At 47.1% G+C, this 19709-nt stretch overlaps 1 protein-coding gene across 2 annotated transcripts in view; it reads left to right on the forward strand.

The window, feature by feature from the left end:
• The first annotated feature begins 455 nt into the window (after positions 1-455).
• Positions 456-19709, forward strand: part of ITGA3 (integrin subunit alpha 3) — a 90102-nt gene continuing 70848 nt past the window's right edge. For both annotated transcript variants that reach the window (XR_014540990.1, XM_083582550.1), the window contains exon 1: positions 456-1121. Coding sequence is in view for 1 of the 2 variants with exons in the window: in XM_083582550.1 (XP_083438676.1) it covers positions 892-1121 (230 nt within the window). In the remaining variant the exon portion in view is untranslated. The remainder of the gene's footprint in view (positions 1122-19709) is intronic.

A 19709-nucleotide genomic window follows, 5' to 3' on the forward strand; every position in this document is an offset into this window, starting at 1 on the left:
GGGACATCTGGTAAAATATTTTGATCCAGTGATGGTTCTGAGTCAGGCAAACTTCTGCTTCCTTTAGATAAGCCCAGCGGTTTGCCCAGGAAAGCCGGCAAGTGCGCCAGAACCGGCTCTTGTTATTCCTCGCGCGGCGTCATAATAAAAACAAGGACCCCTGAGCGCGTGCAGAGTGCATCCCCTTGCCCGCTGACTAAACGCAGCGCGCCCCAATGCACCTGTGATCACGGAGAGATGCGCTTCGAGGGGAAAGCGTGCGCCTGGAAACCTCCAGACAAATCTGTGTCTTTGTACCTTTAAGGTACTTTTTTTTATAAAAGAAAAAGAAAATACTAGCAAGAATGAAATCAGTTCCCCGGCCTTTTATCTGCCCTCGTCTTTGTTTGCGCGCTGGGCAGGTGTCCAACCTGTCCGGGGCCCCTTTAAGAACCAAGCGCTTGTCACTCCTGCTCGCTCCGACTGTTTCTTTTTCCCCCGGAAGAAAAGTGTAGCCAGAGCGGCTGCTCAGACTCTGTGCAAGGTGGGGAGGGAGGTAACCAAGCAAGCACGCGCGCGCCTCGCTTGCGCGATACCAGCCACAGAACCGGCTCCATCCGAGCCTTTTGCGCGTAGGGAAGAACCGGGTGGAGAGGAAGGAATCCCCGATCGCTAAGCAGGGAGGCTGCTGCTGCTGCTGCTACAATCTGCAACATTCACAAAGGAGGTTGGAGAGGGGAGGAGGGCAAAACTCCAGGAACTGAAAGCAACAACAACAGCAAGCCGGGTTTCCCCCCCCCCCCCCCAGCCCCCAGCAAAACGAGCAAGCCACCCGCAAACTCCTTTGCAGAAGGGCGCAGCAGACTCCTGGGAAGCAAAAAAAGAAGGAGAAAGAAATCGGCGAAACACGACATGGGCGCTAGCCAGTTCCACCTTTGCAGACCCGCAGGACGCAAGAGCCAGCTTGGGAGGCAGAAAGCGCTCCTGCTGGCATGCGCCCTGTGGGTTTCCCTCTGCGCCCCGAGATGCGCGGCTTTCAACCTGGACACGAAATTTCTGATCCACAAGAAAGGCAAGACCCCGGACAGCTACTTCGGACTCTCCGTGGCTCTGCATCATCACATGGACGGGCAACGATACCTGTAAGTGAAAATAGCGTTGGGACGGGGAGCGTGCAGTATTGCGAGAGGCGCCCTTTTCTCCGGAGCCTCCCTTTCTGAACTTGAGGTTCAGACCGGAGGCATAAAATCCGCTGCAGTAGTTAAGAGGGGAGCAGGCATTCGAATCACACAGAACTGTCCGGCAAGCAGGGATCTGAGATTTAGAGAGCTGTCCGATATTTAAGCTGACATCCCTTTTTGTTCCTCCCTCTGGAAGCCCCATCTGAACTCTGCGGGACTTACTTTTGAGTAGACCTATCTAGGGTGTTATACCGAGAGGCACACTCTTTTCTTTCTGCCCATTTTTGCCTAGAACAACAGGTTGGCAAAGCCCCCAATTCTGCGCTCATTCCCCCTCCTTGCCGCCAACAAAGTTTGGCAGTTCCCCAATCTGCTTTTAATTAAATGTCATATTCTTGGTTCCTTCTCTTGGGAATGGAGATCTAGCATATTTTTGTGGTCTCTGGTTAGCAAAAGGGACTCTTATAATAAGTGTCTGTGAACTAATGGAGAAGTTACTTGCATCTCCCCCACCACCACCCATGCGTGCTGCAATTCACATCTGTTTGTGCCATTCAGCTTGTCAGCTTTTTGGATTTAGCTGGAATTCATCTGTTCCTGAACTCGATGCCTGTTTGCGTGTGTGTTTGAGAGCAATTTATGCCCTATTGTGTTGGGGTTGTACCACATGTGGCCTGGTGCGTCCAACATCAATTGGCCCTTTCCTTCCGAAGCGAAATGTTGATTGAAACCAGGGAAGCGGCTGCAAATGTGATGGTTAATGCTGTTTGCTGACAGAACATATATTCAGGGTCACTGAATATTGGTGGCCACCGGTAACACAAGGCCGGCGGTTGCCAACGTGCCGCTTGTGGGTGCCTATGAAGGTTTTCCCTGGTTGCCCGAAGGGTTTTTTCCACACAAATTAGGCTTGTAAGAAGCATTCCATTATAGCCAATATCATGGGTTGCAGAGTGTGCTTGGCTGTGGTTTGCAGATATGTCCACAGACTCAGAAAGGTGGCAAGTCCTGCATTCGAGGTAAATTCAAGTCTATCCAGCAGCACATTGCAACCTAATCAGAAAATGTAGTGTTAGAAACTCAGATATATGAGCTAGGCTCCAAATAGCTTCTTAAACCAAGGTTACAGTTGCCAGAACACAGTGTCTAGTTTGGGGGTAAGACGGCTCTAAAGTCTTATATTTTCAAATGATGGATGACTGACGGTGATGGATTCTCAGTTAAACATCTGGCTAGTTCAGATGACCACCTTGAGCTAGGTTAAAAGCTCTGAGAACTTAGGGAAGAAAAGTCACTTTATCCAGGAACAGTTCACATGTACAGTGGTACCTCAGGTTAAGTACTTAATTCGTTCCGGAGGTCTGTTCTTAACCTGAAACTGTTCTTAACCTGAAGCACCTCTTTAGCTAACGGGGCCTCCTGCTGCTGCCACGCTGCTGGAGCACAATTTTTGTTCTCATCCTGAAGCAAAGTTCTTAATCTGAGGTACTATTTCTGGGTTAGCAGAGTCTGTAACCTGAAGTGTATGTAACCTCAAGCGTATGTAACCTGAGGTACCACTGTATATCTGCTCCAAACTATTTTTCTTAATGATGACTTCTGCTGCTCAGGCTGCACAGAAAAAGCATTGCGGTTCCAACAAATCATTTTGATTGTGCAGATAATACATAACTGATAGAATTCTACAGGATGAGTGTGCGAAAACAGTCCAGATTCAATGATCCCCATGCATGCAAATTCCAGATGGTGGAGATGATATTTTATGTGAATCACCCTGAGACCTTCGGTTATAGGGCGGTATATATAAATTAAATAAATAAATGATAAAAATGTCAGGTGCCATCCTGGCACCCAGGCATCTTCACTTGGTCGCAAGTGGTCAAAAGCCAGGTGCAAAATGCTCCTGGCGCCTGGCTAATTTCGAACACCGACAGCACGTCGAGATACCTTACTGGGGAATAGTGCAACTTTACTGCAACATATGCCTGAGCAGAATAAAAGGGGCAAATCAGAACTTAAAGGTAGAGGTAAAGGGACCCCTGACCATTAGGTCCAGTCGTGACCGACTCTGGGGTTGTCGCGCTCATCTCGCTTTATTGGCCGAGGGAGCCGGCGTACAGCTTCCGGGACATGTGGCCAGCATGACTAAGCCGCTTCTGGTGAACCAGAGCAGCACACGGAAACGCTGTTTACCTTCCCGCCAGAGTGGTACCTATTTATCTACTTGCACTGGTGTGCTTTTGAACTGCTAGGTGGGCAGGAGCAGGGACCGAGCAATGGGAGCTCACTCTGTTGCGGGGATCCGAACCGCCGACCTTCTGATCGGCAAGTCCTAGGCTCTGTGGTTTAACCCACAGCGCCACACTTAGGGACAAATCCTTACCGTCCCAAACCTGCTTAATTCATAGCAGTGCAGTTTTGTCTGGGATACGCATGTGAGGGCGAGGCTCCCTTAGCACTCAGTGTGCGTTTCCCTGGATGAGGCTCAGCTCTTATGCCAGTGGCAGCAGATAACAGGTGCCAACCCAACCAATGCAACATGCAGGCCACTCTGTTGGTTCACGAGAAGCCTTTCAAAACCTTATCCAGCAAGGATGCAGTACTAAATATTTGGTATGTATGTCATACCTTCTTCTTTTTTAATGGCATCAAATGGTTGCTGGAATGCTTTTATTTCTTCTAAGAAATTTATATCCCACTCAGTATTTATGCAAGTAAAAAGAAACCCAAAAAAACTTCATTTTTTTTAATTTAAAAAAATCCCTAAAGTATTTTATGTTATTATTTCCATTTATATGCCATTTTTTCCTATGTAAATTTGCACAAACGCAACAGTACCTCTGTTCAGAGAACTGCCCTGGTTGCCCATTTGCAACTGGGCCCAATTAAAGGTGTTACAATAATAACAATAACAATTATTATTATTATTATCAGTAGTGCCCTGCCCATTTGGCTGGGTTTCCCCAGCCACTCTGGGCGGCTCCCAACAGAATATTAGAAACAGGATAAAACATCAAACATTCAACTTCCCTGAACAGGGTTGCCTTCAGATGTCTTCTAAAAGTTAGATAGCTGTTTATTTCCTTGACATCTTATGGGAAGATGTTCAACAGGGCGGGTGCCACCACCAAGAAGGCCCTCTGCCTGGTCCCCTGTAACCTCACTTCTCGCAGCGAGGGAACTGCCAGAAGGCCCTCAGAGCTGGCCCTCAGTGTCTGGGCTGAATGATGGGGGTGGAGACACTCCTTAAAGCCCTTAGCAGCTTGGGACCAGTTTACTTGTGAGATTGCTTTACCCCATATAGGCCCATACGACCGCTTCAGTCTAAAGAACTGGCAGGGTTACAGGTGCCACATAATACTGATTCTGAACTTGTTGTTGTTGGCACCCATCTAAATAAATCCATACACAGTGGAATTCACTGCCTCTTGACATTAGCCAACCACCTTCGCTGCTCTTTTCAACACCTGCTTAAAATTTTTTTTTCTAGGCAAGCCTACCCAGACAGGCAGAAATCATCATTGAAACACCTCAGTCGATACCAGCTGGTTAAAATATATGTGCTCCACCAGGAATCTGGTGGCATTGTTGACGGGGGCAAGATCTGTCAAGATGGGCAGTTTAGGATGCATAGATGATCTCTGGCTCTGCTGGTGTTAAGTAACCAACCTGGCTTAGCCAAAGATACACCAGCATAACTTAATAATAATAATAATAATAATAATAATAATAATATTTATACCCCCACCCATCTGGCTGAGCCGAGGCCAGTGCAAGATGCCCAAAATGGACATTCTGGGGGTGTGGTTTGGGCAGCACCGGGGGGAGGAGGAGGGGAGGGAGACCCTTAGGCCGAATCCTAAGCTTGTTCTGCTCATTCAGATGATTGGCAGCCTTGCATAAAACACTATTTTAAAGGCATGTTTCCCCTCTTCCCAGCTTAGGCAGAGCAGCTGCAGCGGTTCCACAGCTGAACGGGATTTGGCTCTGGTGTACCTTTAGGGCAGTTTAACTTACGCCGGCTTGTATTACGCCAAGCTTCTTGTGTGCATAGGATTGCTTCTTATGTCTGGTCCACACTTCTCAATCTGAGGAGTTATGGGGAGACACCTGAAATGGGTAGTTATAAAAAAAATTTAAAATAATAATAATATTTATTTATTTATTTACCGCTTGTAGTTACGCAAAACTCTTAAGCGGTTTACAACACAGGTTAAAACATCTTAAGTAAACAGCAAACACCAAAACAAAAAGGAGGGAATTTATAGATTCGATGAAACGTAACTCAATAGAGCATCCTCGTCAGTGTCAAAATAAACATTGCCGCATAAAAAAACAGCTTTAAAAAAAATGCAAGGAAAATCCATAGTAAAAGGACTAAATCCAAGCATCCTCTAAAGATCAGACAGCAAAATAATTAAAAATGAAAATGATCTAAAAAGTATAAATTTCACCTTTTTAAAAAACGACAACAAACCCCCCCCAAACCAGATTTGCAATGAAGCAAAAGAAAACTGACTCATTCTTCCCCGCCACCATACATCAATCAATCAATCAATCAATCAATCAATCAATCAATCACCCCATTAAAATCACGAAGAAAACTTAAAAACATCCACCCTTAAGAGCCATAAATAATAAAAAAATACACCGGGGCAAGAGAGATATCAGCCTAGCAGCTCAAAAGCAGGCTGCAATGGAATAATACAAGCAGGATAGCTGAGTTGGTTAGAGCGTGGTGCCATTAAGGCCAAGGTTGCAGGTTCTATCCCCGTATGGAACAGCTGCATATTCCTGCATTCCGGAGGGTTGGACTAGATGATCCTCAGGGTCCCTTCCAGTTCTGTGATTCTATATGAAGGGGCACGTGCTGGATTTCCAACAGCCATCCCCTTGGGGCATGTGAATTGGAGGCTCTTGGCTCTGTTCTCTCCTCCTTTTTTGCACGTGGCACACACTGGCCTGCTTTATCCCTTTGAGTTTGTTCTTCAAAGCACATGCCTAGTCTTGCAGATGCTTCTCTGTGGTTTCCGCCTCCTCCTTCACTCACGCTGCCTGTCTGCCATGCAGAGAGAGTCATCTGGGTGGGATGCAGGTACCTAGTGCGTTGGTAGTTCAGGGCTGTTTGAGGAGCAGCTGATCTAAGGTTCCGATCCTACGTTTACTTACCGGGTTTGGGGCGGGGGGGCATGGAGGAGAAATTTGAGTCAGTACACTTTTAAAGCCAGATCTAGCAGATCCATGCTTTCTGAAACAATACAAGAACCAGAACGCAGCTCATCTTTGAAACGTACATTTGTCTGAATTTTGCGGTGCGGTTTTCCAGCCAAAAGTATACAAAAGCACATATGATAGTGTGCCTGAGAATGAGGATATTAGATACAGCAGCACATTCTATTCAGGAAAAATCGCTTGCGAAAATGGGCACATCAGTCTAAACTGCGTACGTTCATTAGCAGAACTCTGCGCTAAAACGCTAATGACTTTTCCCCTCAGTGGAAAATTTCTGCAAATATGTGGAGAACCCGAAATGAAGGTTTGAAAAATGAGAAACTGAGAGAAACCCAAAATGAAGATTTGAAAAATGAGAAACTGAGAGAATGGAAATGTATCGATCCTTCCAGCCCTACCTGGGAGTAAGGCTTGTTAAACTCAATGGGACTTACTTCTGAGTAGTGGTTTCTTCTTGAAACAATGCTGAGCTGAATGGACCAGTGATTTAAAGCAGTTTTCTATACCCTTACGATATGAAACACTGTATTGTATTAATTCTCTACATGACTGGCAAACCTTACTATCTGAAGCTGGCATCGAAAAATCTGAATTTTTCCTCCAGCCTTCCTAAGCAGTCTGTCCCTCTGGCTTTTGTTACCTGTCACCCACATATTGTGTGTGTGTGTGTGTGTATGTGTAAATACACTTACAAAGCACTGAGACGAATTCCAGCCATGTGCAAAAAGGTTAAATGGAAAGGTATTGCCCTAATGCACAAAGTACCTATGCAAAGGGGATGGTGGAAAGCGAAATCAATGGAAATTCTTCCCCCACAGAAGTCTATTTTCATATGCATTAATTATGCTTTTGTCTCACGTGGCTCGGCTCAGGATCAGCCAGAGAGCTTCATGGCTCAGAAAGATTCGGATCTGAGGCTTTGCAGTCCTTAACTGATCCGCTTGCTGTCTGGCGTGCTGTTTCCAAATCATTCTTGGAAAACCCCAAGCGGTTGTAGTTCCAGGAGCCCTAGAGCACAGCTCCCCCCCTCTCCCCATAGCCCGTCTCCCTTTCCTTCTAACTCTGGCTGTAGAAACCACTGTCTCCAAGAGGGAAGAAACAGGCAAATAAGCAACAATCGCTCCTACTAACACTCACTTACCGTATTGGCCCGAATATAAGCCACACCCGCAAATAAGCCGCACCTTTAAAATTCAAGGGGGGGAGAGAATACCCAAATATAAGCCGCTCCCTTAAAATTGGGTTACACGCTGAAAGTCGCTGCGGTTGGTAGAATTTTAACTCGGAGCCAATTTAAGCCTTTGATTTTCCAAGCCTGCAAAAGTTACCGTACAATCGCTGAAATCGCAAATCGCTATTCAATTGGCTACAATTTCCGCAGGCACTCACACCCGTAAATGGCACATGAACAGTCTCAAGCTCGCAAATCGACAATAAAACATTTACCGTATGTCTGTTTCAGCGGCGATATCGTAAAAAGGCCAATTTTTGTAAGGTCGCGAATTTAAGCTGCACTTTAACTTTTCATGGTTGGAATTTGGGGGGAAAAGTGAGGCTTATATTCAAGCCAATACGGTAACTTCATGGAAGTTCAGCAGCAGTTTAGTGGACATTTCCCCTAACTGGCACACAATTGTACGCAATTTTGCCTAAGACAAGCATTCCTGCAAGGCGATTTCCCTGAATGTGATGCATATTTTTTTTGCATGTCCTCGTCACTAGTATACACATCCAGGGTTGCCATATGTCCTCTTTTTCCAGGACACGTCCTCCTTTTCATGGGTAGAGTTGTCATAGCGATCCATAGTTAAAAGTTGAAATTGTCCCAGGTGTCCTTCTTTTGCTCTTCAAAATATGGCAACCCTATTTTCTTTCACACTTCCCCACGGCAAATGCATCCCTGTACTTACTAGTTTGCTGGAAAACTACATTGCAAAATTCGGACAGGTGTGAATTTTGAAAGACTGCCGTGGTTCAGGCCTTGTAGTGTTTCAGGAAGAGTGAATTGTGTAGTTTTGCCTTTAAACGTGGACCATATTGAATTGCTCCCCACTCCCTAGTGGTTCAACCTTGAGCTTTTTCTGATTTTGATTTGACATTCCTTCCTCCCCACCAGCCAATTTGAATGTTTTGATCCAGAGCGATGGCCCAAGTGTATTTTTTAGGCCCAAGAGTATCTCTTCATCCAGACCCAGCCGTGAATTGTTCATTTACAAACAGAGGCCTATCCTAGACCAGTCTCATCCTTGAGGGTCAAGGTGTGAGGTTCCCATGGACCTGTTAACATTCTTGTAGTTCTTTGATGGATTGGATAAATTCTACGGTGCTTTACAAAAGACCTTTTCAAACCACCGGATTTTTCCTCTTGATTAACTAACTCTCTCTCTTAGCTCAGGCCTCCGTTCCCATGGAGACGTGTATTATGTTGTTTAAGAGCCAGGGTTTTTTCCACACACCCCCTTCCTTACTTAGCCTTGGTATAAATCACGGCTACTTGCACTAATTCTAAATGTACTGATCTTCTAGATTGCGTTTCAGCCGGAGATCTGTTTGTGTTCTTCTGTTCTTACTGGGGCTGCGCAAGGATGGGTGAATCTGTCTGTTTCTGTTTTTCCAATCTTAAATTCAGCTTTCCACATTTGCACATAGGTTGGCGATTTTTATTTTGCAAAAGGATTTCTCTTCATAAGCACATTCTTGTAGGCAATTTTGCCTGAAATAAACCCTTCGGAAAGAGATTCCGCTTACTAGAATGCATGAAAATGTATTTTATTTTCACTAATATATGCATTTATAGGTGCCCTTTGCCAGGGCCGGCCCACACATGAGGTAACATGAAGCAACTGCCTCAGGCGGCAGGATCCACAGGAGCAGCAGATCCCAATGTAGATCTTTATTCCACCCCCACCCCCATTCCTGATGTAGATCTTCACTCCTTCTTCCCTGGCAGGGAGTGGGGACGCCATTTTGTGGTTTACCTCAGGTGCCAAAATGTCTTGGGCTAGCCCTGCCCTTTACGGTAGCATAGCTAGTTCCAGGACCCATTTCTAATCTGAACATACATTTAGGGGCCTATTTCTTAACCCTTTACCACATATTTGCATGATGGTAGCGCTCCTGTTGTGACCCACTGTGGATCAGGCCGCAATCCAGTAGTTGGAGACCAGCATGCTAGTAAGTCCAGCGCACTTTCTTTGACTGGAGAACTGCAATTCAAAATTCAGAGAAGTGCCGATTTCAAAAAATGGCTGCGTTTTGGTTTGCATATTGTTTCAGAAAGAGAAAATTAGGTAAGTTCATTTTTAAAGGCGATCTAAATCTATGCCATGTTTGGTGGGGAGTCCTGTTCCTCTGCCTTTAATAGTGGTCTTCCAGGCAAGCATTTATTAAAGCTTTTCCTGATTATATTATTATTATTATTGTTAGTAGTAGTAGTACTTCGCCCAAATGCCTGGGTTGCCCCTGCCACTCTAACAGGGCAGCTTCTAACATAAACAAACATCAACAGAACAGAACAGAACATTACAAGCGCCTTGATACAGGGCAGCCTTCAGATGTCTACAGGCAGTTGTATAATTATTTATCTCTTTGACATCTGATGGAAGGGCTTTCCATGGGGCGAGAAGGCCCTTTGCCTGGTTCCCTGTAACTTCGCTTCTCACAGTGAGGGAACCGCCAGAAGGCTCTCGGCGCTGGACTTCAGTGTCCGGGCTGAACGATGGGGGTAGAGGCGCCCATTCAGGTATACAGGACCAAGGCCATTTAGGGCTTTAGAGGTCAGCATCAACACTTTGAATTGTGCTCGGAAACGTACTGGGAGGGGGAAGATGGAGAAAGATGTCACAAATTTCTGTGCATCAGGTGTTAAAAAGATCTGAAAAAGAAAGAAAAATTGTTTTATTAGACATCTGGCATTTAGGGGGCGGGGCATTTCCTCCGTGCACTTATTCCGAATCAGTTTGGTAGCAGTTTAATCCTGCAAAGTGCTCCATGGCCATAATTTCTTTCGGCCTTGTGACTCTGTTCCAATTTTGCGTAGGAAGCTACCTTATATCAAACCAGACCGTTAGTCAGCCCAACTCAAGATTGCCTGCTGCTCTCTCCAGGTTTTCAGACTGGGTTCCCAACTCCACCCTGGAGACTGAATCTGGGACTTTCTGCATTCAAAGCAGCGGCGTGCAGTGAAATTTTTCGTAGGGGAACAGTTAGGGCCAGTAGCGCCAGCTTGTGAGGGTGATGGGGGAGAGGTTGACATCATGTGTGTGATGTCTCAATGTCCTGACATCAGAAGCATCAGTATCACACCTTCCTCCCTATAATAATAATTATTATTTATACCCTGCCCATCTGGCTGGGTTTCCCCAGCCACTCTAGGAGACTCCCAACAGAATATTAAAAACACGATAAAACATCAAACATTAGAAACTTCCCTAAACAGGGCTGCCTTCAGATGTCTTCTAAAAGTCAGAGAGTTGTTTATTTCCTTGACATCTGATGGGACGGCGTTCCACAGGGCGGGAGCCACCACTGAGAAGGCCCTATGCCTGGTTCTCTGTAACCTCACTTCTTGCAGTGAGGGAACCGCCAGAAGGCCCTCAGTGCTGGACCTCAGTGTCCGGGCTGAACGATGGGGGTGAGATGCTCCTTCAGGTATACTAGGCCGAGTCCATTTAAGGCTCCCTAAGCTGGGCAAAAGCTTCCTGGGCTTTGGGAAGGAGAAGGCAGGGCTCTGACAGGGTGCTAGAGTCCCCCGTCTCCTTCCCAAAGCCAGGCGGGCACTGGGAAGGTGGTGGGAGGGCTCATGGACCCATGGGAGCATCAAGCCTCCCTCCCTAAGACGGACAGAAGCTCTTCAGGGCTTTGGGAAAGTGGCACCAGGGGAACATTTATGGGGCTAGCCTAGTCTGCTGACCACACACCACTGGTTCAAAGGCATGTGTTATACTACTGATCTGTGAACTTTCTCAAAAGGGATGAAGCAGTGTGGCTGGACATTCATGGCTCGCTCAAAATATGTGGATTGTTATTGAATCTGTTGCTGCTGCAGTTTAGTTCCAGGATTAAACCATGAAATGGTCAATGAGGAGCTTGCAGCCTTCTGGATTTTGTTGGCTAAACATCGCCCATGTTGGCTAATGCCGATGGGAGCATTCAGAGAGCCTCAGGTTCCCCATCCCCAGTTCAGATCACACAAAATCCTAACGGTGCTTCTGAGCATACGCAAAGCGCCTTTCTGAGGCTGTTGAAGCAAGCGCAGCCAGGCTCTGTGCATCTGGGATGAGCAGCGAAGCCTTCCAAAGCACATGGCAAGACTTCTAAAGAGCTGCGAGCTCCGGTCACCGCCTTGTTTGCTCACGCTGCAGTACCTACTTAAAAAATAACAAACATATTAACACCATCAGGGCAAAAACAGTGGGAGAGCGGGGGGGGGGGAGGGAATGAGAGGAGAGCCAGACTTCTTGGCTTTCGCATTTCTGAGACAGCTGGAGGGTCTCCCTCGCTCTCCTACCCCTTTGACAAGGATGTCTTGTGCCCTGGAGAGGATTTCTGACGGCAGCAGCTGCACGGCTCAGAAAGCATCTGTGGAGACATTCCAAAGATTCATTTGCAAAGCTCTTGATGAAGTTGAGGGCTTCTCTGTCGAAGGCAATGGGCAATTCTAGTCCCCCCCCTCATTTTTCCTCCAAGAACAGCAGACCCCCCACCCTCACCCCGCAGCCTTTAGGTGAAAAAGGGGAAAAGAGGCAGCTGTGTGGAACATGTGTCTGCATGTGCGAACACTGTGAGAAAGTTTGGGGGAAAGGGGCAGCCCCAGAGTTTAATTTCAACGAAAGCTCACCCTTGAAGTCAATTTTGAATGCATGAGGGTTTTGCTTTCTCCTAAAAATGCATAGCAAAGGGGCTTAGAACCCTAGAATCATAGACTTGTAGAGGGACCCTGAGAGTCAACTCATTCAACCCCCCTGATGGCATCTCTAAAGGCTTACACATTTATTGGAATCCATCCTTTACTAAAGGACTAGCGACAAGGGATATTTTGACGACGGTTAAAAATGATGGACTTAACCTATAGCTAAGGATAGGGGGAGAAATGGGATTCTGTTCCCCTTTAATAGAATCATAGAATCATAAAATTGTAGAGTTGGAAGGGCTGTCTGGTCCAACCCCCCCAGCAATGCAAACTTAGCCCATTCACACTTCCCAAAACAATGTTCAAATTGAAACACATAGGCCATCCTTTGAATTTTGCACTTCTCTGAATTTTGTAATGCCCTTCTCCAGCCAAAAGTATTATGCGTGTATAAGTTAGTGCAATGGGTGCCTCTAAATGCATGTAACTAGTGAAATAACATACAAAAGCGCATTTCGTTTGGGGAAATTGCTTTGCAAAAAAGAAGAAGTGCATATCAAGAGCAATTCACTGACGAATTTTGATGAGGACTTTACAAAACAAAACAGAGTATCAAACAGATGTGGAGATGTGTAGAACTGAATGTGAGACTGGAGAAATGAGAAACTGAGAGGAAGGGAAGCGGACATTTCTGCCCTCCCCTACTGAGCATGCTCTGCCAACCAGGTGATTGCTGGGAGATGAAGTTCCTTCTGGGTATTCGTAAAGGACTCTCCCCACCCCCTTGAGAAATGTAAAGTCCAAAGGGTAAGTAGGTTTGTTTGGAGAGTGCTGCTCTGCATCTGTCCTTTGCTCCCTCCCCCCACCCACTCCACAAATAATGCCTTTTCACCTTTGAGAAAGGGGTAAGGATGCTTTCTAAAGGCAGATCTTCCCTAAAGCCGGCCCACCCATGAGGCAAAGTGAGGCAAGTGCCTCAGGTGGCAGGATCCGCAGGGGTAGCAGATTTGACCTTCAAATAATGCATCGCCGGCTGCTGTCGCTGCCGTGGCGGCAACAATGTCTGCAGTCCACTCCTTGGAGGACAGATCTACTGTCTCTTGGGCAGCCCCCCCCCAGTGGCATAGCATGGATTGCCAGCACCCGGGATCACACAGAGGGGGTGGGAGGGAAGCGGACGCAGTACCCATGGACATTCAACTGCCTAATGGCGCTTGCGTCACCCAGGAGATCACAGCCACAGAGATGAGAAAAGAAGAGTCGTTCCGTTGTCTGCAGAGGTCACTTCCTGGTCCGCATGGAGAAGCCGTTTTCAATAGAGCCCAGCGACAGAAGCACACAGCTATATTGAGGCAGCACTGGGCGTTGAAATTTTGTGCCCCCTAACAATTTTGCGCCTGGGGCAACCGTCCCTGTGCCCCCATGATATGCCTCCTCCCCAGTTTTGCATCTACAAAGGCCTTTTGCTGAACTGAAGGTGCTGCTGGCCTCATAGAATCATAGAGTTGGAAGAGACCACAAGGGCCATCGAGTCCAACCCCCTGCCAAGCAGGAAACACCATCAGAGCACTCCTGACATATGGTTGTCAAGCCTCTGCTTAAAGACCTCCAAAGAAGGAGACTCCACCACACTCCTTGGCAGCAAATTCCACTGTCGAACCGCTCTTACTGTCAGGAAGTTCTTCCTAATGTTTAGGTGGAATCTTCTTTCTTGTAGTTTGGATCCATTGCTCCGTGTCCGCTTCTCTGGAGCAGCAGAAAACAACCTTTCTCCCTCCTCTATGTGACATCCTTTTATATATTTGAACATGGCTATCATATCACCCCTTAACCTCCTCTTCTCCAGGCTAAACATGCCCAGCTCCCTTAGCCGTTCCTCATAAGGCATCGTTTCCAGGCCTTTGACCATTTTGGTTGCCCTCCTCTGGACACGTTCCAGTTTGTCAGTGTCCTTCTTGAACTGTGGTGCCCAGAACTGGACACAGTACTCCAGGTGAGGTCTGGCCTCCTCCCACCCCAAGGGAGAAAATGTCAAGGGCTTCCCTTGGGGGTCTCCTGGGATCTGCAGCCACCTGGTGTGATTCAAAGCAGTACCCCCCTCCCAGTGATAGCCTTTGATTCCCTCTTCAGCCATTTGGTAAGAATGATCTGATCTCCCCCCACTCCATTGTTCCCGATGTAGATATGCATTTCCCCTTGTTCCTGATGTAGAACTTCCCTCAACCTTTTCCCCCTGGTGGGCGGAGTTCACCTCAGGTGCCAAAATGTCTTGGGCTGGCCCTGCCTACACCTGTGTGCTCAAGGTGCATGACTGGTTCAAGTGTTTTCAACTGGACCAAGTGAATGGAAATCCATTGTGTGCATTTTTTAAGATAGCTATCCTGAATTTTGAACCTCGAAGCAGAATAGGGTTGGGCGATATATCAATATATCGTCCAAAACCGGTTTGAAGTCCGTGTGCATACGCTATGCAAAAATCACAATGTGGGGAAAACCGTGAAGCCAGCCAATGCCTCTACATAACTCCATCCTTATTTCAGACATCATGCTATATCAGTATATCGCAATATTCAGCTGGTGATCTATCGTGATGTTGAAAACCAGATATCGCCCAGCCCCTAAACTTGAAATCCTCCACTTTTTGCACAGATTCCTGAAAATTTCAGCTTTTGCGTACAGCAAGTAGGGAGCAACACCCATACCATCTCTGGCACTATATAAGGCAGGGATTCAAAATCTATGGTGCTTCAGATGTTGTTGGACAGTGATGAATGGAGTTCTAATGTAGGAACATCTGAAGGGCAAATGGTTCCTGTCCTCTGGTATTATGAGTAAGCTACTTCCGCCTTCAGGAGGAGGTGGGGTTGTGGGCTTCATGGCCCCTCCACGCACGGTGGGTGGGGGTCAGCCCTGCACGATTGGGGGGATTCCCAGCTGCATCACCCCCTAGTAGGCCAATTGGCTGACTTGGGGGCGTGGCCTGCCCTATATAGGCAGGACACGGCTGGGGATCTCCCTCTTTGCCACCCGTCGGCTGCTCCGGTTTTCCCACCCTCCTGCCCTCTAAGGTTTGCTTTCTTTGACCTTGCTATGGACCTCGGTTGGTCGCCATTGAGGGGCCTGGTAGGAATTTTTCCACATGGCAAATTGGCACCAGCCACTTGGTTTTTGCCTACCTTGTAGCAAATCGTCACAACTTTCTGGGTATTGGCGATTAGGCTTTGGTATTGTTCTGTAGATGGAAGAGGGGAAGTAGCGCCATCACCTGCCCCGCATAATGAAGGGTAGTCCGTTAAAGGATTCCGGGGGCTATGGCCCTGTCTTAAGGCTAGGGAGGTGAGGGCCTAAGGCACACCCTCTAACGATGACCCCGGGGGAGTTCCTAGTTGATGTGCATCAGCTGGACTCCCTCTACTGGTGGTTAACCCTTCCCGGACTTCAAGCGGACGGGCTGAAGTCAGATATAGTCGGTTAGGACCAATGCCTAAGCCAATACCGCTCATCACCTGTAACCAATAAAGTTGTGGCCTTTTTTAGCCCATTAACTTTAATAATTGTGTCATGTGTCATTATTTCCACCTGGGGGGGGCGGGAACTTGCCACGCAATCTTGATTTCCTTTTCTATACAGCAGTGTTCCCCAACCTTGGGCCTCCAGCTGTTTTTGGACTACAATTCCCATCATCCTTGACCACTGGTCTTGCTAGCGAGGGATGATGGGAGTTGTAGTCCAAAAACAGCTGGAGGCCCAAGGTTGGGGAACGCTGCTATACAGCACTGAGCACATTGGGGCTGCTGATTAAACAAGGGGGTACAGTTCGAAAATGGGGGAGGGCAGCACAAATTTGCAGAGGCTGTGGCTTTTGCAGCATGTCTATGCAAAACCATGCCAGCTTTAAAGGCTAGACATTATTGTAAGGGGAAGCTTTTACGAGCAAGGATGGGACTGTGTGGCGGCCTGCATGTCTGCGGAGCTTTTTTCCCCTTCCAAAAACATTTATAGCTCCTGTAGCAGCAGCAATTGTTGGGTAACTTTAGGAAGCACATCTTGGGCTCCTTTCAGAAGATGTTTGCACTGACCTTTGCAAAATTGTCAGAAACTGTCTGCTGATATTATTTTTTTTAAAAAAGTTGCATCCTTCCTTGTTACGCTTCTTGGAAGGGGTCCAAGGTCAGAGAACAAAACAAAGGGAACAGGTGTTTGGGGTGGGGGGAAAGGCTTCTGCAATGCAGCTTGGGATTGATGATAAAAGCCAATAAATGGGTGGCTTTTTTTAGTTGCTGTGATTCCTGGAAAGAGAGCTTTAAAGAGAAACTCCCTCGCCCCAAATCACCACCACAACGCATTCCACCTTAAGGAGGAGACTAGATTAGGGTTTTCAGATGACAGGGGAGCGGGAGGGAAGCCTTGATCAAAGTTCAGGTGTGCTGGGTAAAATTTCGAAATTCAAGAGGCTTGGCTGGCCTTGAAGTCTTCCCCCAGGTTGGAATAGGGATGGCTATTCCTTTCACTTTGGAACTGCTTTCTTTTTAACCCATAATTCCGTTCCGTTTCTGCATTAATCTGTGATTTATTTCTTTTGTTTAAAAACCCTGTTCAAATGCATATTCAAATGCTTCTTTTGCTGCATTTGAGCCATCAACACCTGAGCAACATTCACAGAGGTGTGAAATCAGATGAGACAGCTAGGTTTTCCAGTCGCGCATTAGTCCGTGACGTGCAGATCGGGTGTGTGTGTGTAGGAATTTGCAAATATCAAGTTTCTTAATCCTCCCAATTGAAACATCTACCCTGCACATCTCCTTGCCTATTTCTCATGACTATGAATCACTGCTTGCCCTTTGCATCCCTTCTTCTTCTTTTAAATATTTTTTTTTAATTTTTTAACAACGAGAACAACAAATGTCACAATTCCAAAATAGGAGCTGTAAAACACCCAAATTGGAATGTTCATAATAGTAGGATACACAATAACCGATTTGGTGTTCTGCCAATATAATATAGTAAAGGTAAAGGGCCCCCTGACCATTAGGTCCAGTCGTGACCGACGCTGGGGTTGTGGTGCTCATCTCGCTTTATTGGCCAAGGGAGCCGGCGTACAGCTTCCGGGTCATGTGGCCAACATGACTAACCAGAGCAGTGCACGGAAATGCCGTTTACCTTCCTGCCGGAGCGGTACCTATTTATCTACTTGCACTTTGATGTGCTTTCGAACTGCTAGGTTGGCAGGAGCAGGGACCAAGTAACGGGAGCTCACCCCGTCATGGGGATTCGAAGCGCCGACCTTCTGATCAGCAAGTCCTAGGCTCTGTGGTGTAACCCACAGTGCCACCCGTGTCCCTATCCAATATAATATACACAATAATAAAAAGATTTCATCAAAGTTCTCAAACTACAAATAATATATGCTAAATCACTAACATAGTACATACATTTAGAGCATAGTGCTAAACATAGTATAGCCCTCAACCAATCTGGAGGGCACCACATTGGCAAAGGCTGCCATACTATCTCTCCCCTCCATTATTACCCAGGACCCCCCACCAGCCTTGATATGGCCCAGTTTCTTGACTGCTCAGTTGGGCCACTGTTTCATGTCAATTTCACATCCGTGCTGCCGCAAAACAGACAGCACATCTGGCTGTTTGAAAGTGGCGTTGACCTCGCCGTAAATCCCACTGGCTTCTTTTGGCGCAGAATATTCGATTTCGGTTTGTTCCATTTGTAGCTTCGAATATGAGCCAGGGCTTCAGTAGTCCTTTTGCAACATGCACCTGGTTTGTCTTAATTAAACCAGCGGAGGGGAGCGTCAGCAGCTGAGCCCTGCCAGAGCTCACCTTGGCTGGACTCAACGGCCCATACTGTTGTGCTTTTGCACTTTTGTACCTTTGCTTATCTTAATTTATTTACGGCACAATCTAGCCAAGGTGAAGAGCTCTTCTTCCCCCAGTTTTCAAGGAGAGATTTAAACCTGCACGTTAAGAGGATTAAAAAATGCTTATCTTTGGACAGTTCACGCGCTTGCAGAGCAGCTCTTGCAAAACATACCAAGTCAGCTAATCAGCTGGATCTACCATTTTCTGCACATGTACATGGGCAAATGACTTGGAGTGCTCCAATATCTTATTTTGGAGTAGTAGTAGTAGTAGTAGTAATAATAATAATAATAATAATAATAATAATAATAATAATAATAATAATTTATACCCCGTCCATCTGGCTGGGTTTCCCCAGCCACTCTGGGCAACTCCCAAAATATTAAAAACACGATAAAACATCAAACATAAAAAACTTCCCTAAACAGATGTCTTTTAAAAGTCAGATAGCTGTTTATTTCCTTGACATCTGATGGGAGGGCATTCCACAGGCCGGGCGCCACCACCGAGAAGGCCCTCTGTCTGGTTCCCTGTAGCCTCACTTCTTGCAGGGAGGGAACTGCCAGAAGGCCCTCGGAGCTGGACCTCAGTGTCCGGGCTGAATGATGGGGGTGGAGATGCTCCTTCAGGTATACTGGTCTGAGGCTGTTTAGGGCTTTAAAGGTCAGCACCAGCACTTTGAATTGTGCTTGGAAACGCACTGGGAGCCAATGTAGGTCTTTCAGGACCGGTGTTATATGGCCTCGGCAGCCACTCTCACTCACCAGTCAGGCTGCTGCATTGTGTTTTCCTTGAAGTATGTCGCAGAAGTTGCACACCGTTTTCTTGAAACTGAAGCAGCCCTTCTGCTTTCAGTGTTCCTAAATGCATAGCTTTGGAGCATACAGAAACACTCCTCCTTGGTGTTCTCCTCGTGCGCTTTCTCCAGAGTGACCCCAGGAGCCAATCCTGGGTGGCTGACTCTCTTTTCACTCTGACTGGCTCTAATCAGCACAAACGGCGAGAAGGCTTATTCTCAGTGGCAAAAAGGATCCCCTTCCTTGCTCATTGGACGGCACTTAGATGCTGGAGACAGTAGCGTATCGGTGGTTGTCGGTACCCGGGGCAGGCAGGTGCACACCAGACAAGGGGCGCCAGCCCAGCCCTTGCTGCTGACGCCACTGGAGCAACCCCACCCACACCATAGCAAAGTGGGGCAGTGCTGACCACCTCCTTGCCTGTGCAGGGGGGAGCTCGGCGGACAGAGAGGAGCACCGGGCCAGGACACGCTGGGGGTGCCTGGTTCGTGCCCCCTCAAAAAATGTGCACTGTGGGCCACACACACACCCTGACGCACGTGCACACACACACACAAAGACACACCAGTGCTATGCCCCCTGACTAGAGACTGGGATCCTACTAGAGAAATTGTCATGGGTGTTGACCCCAGGCAACCCCGAACCACTGCACCTTTGGAACCAACCCTAATGCTTGGCGTGTTTAATGATATATGTCTTGAGGTAGAAGCTGACACTGCCCACAGTCCAAATGCGTGTGGGATTTTAAGAATGTAGACACAATAATAACTTTTCTTAACGTCCCTCTCCCCAA

The sequence above is a fragment of the Podarcis filfolensis genome (assembly GCF_964270895.1).
Source record: "Podarcis filfolensis genome assembly, chromosome: 13".
Taxonomy (NCBI): Eukaryota; Metazoa; Chordata; class Lepidosauria; order Squamata; family Lacertidae; genus Podarcis; species Podarcis filfolensis.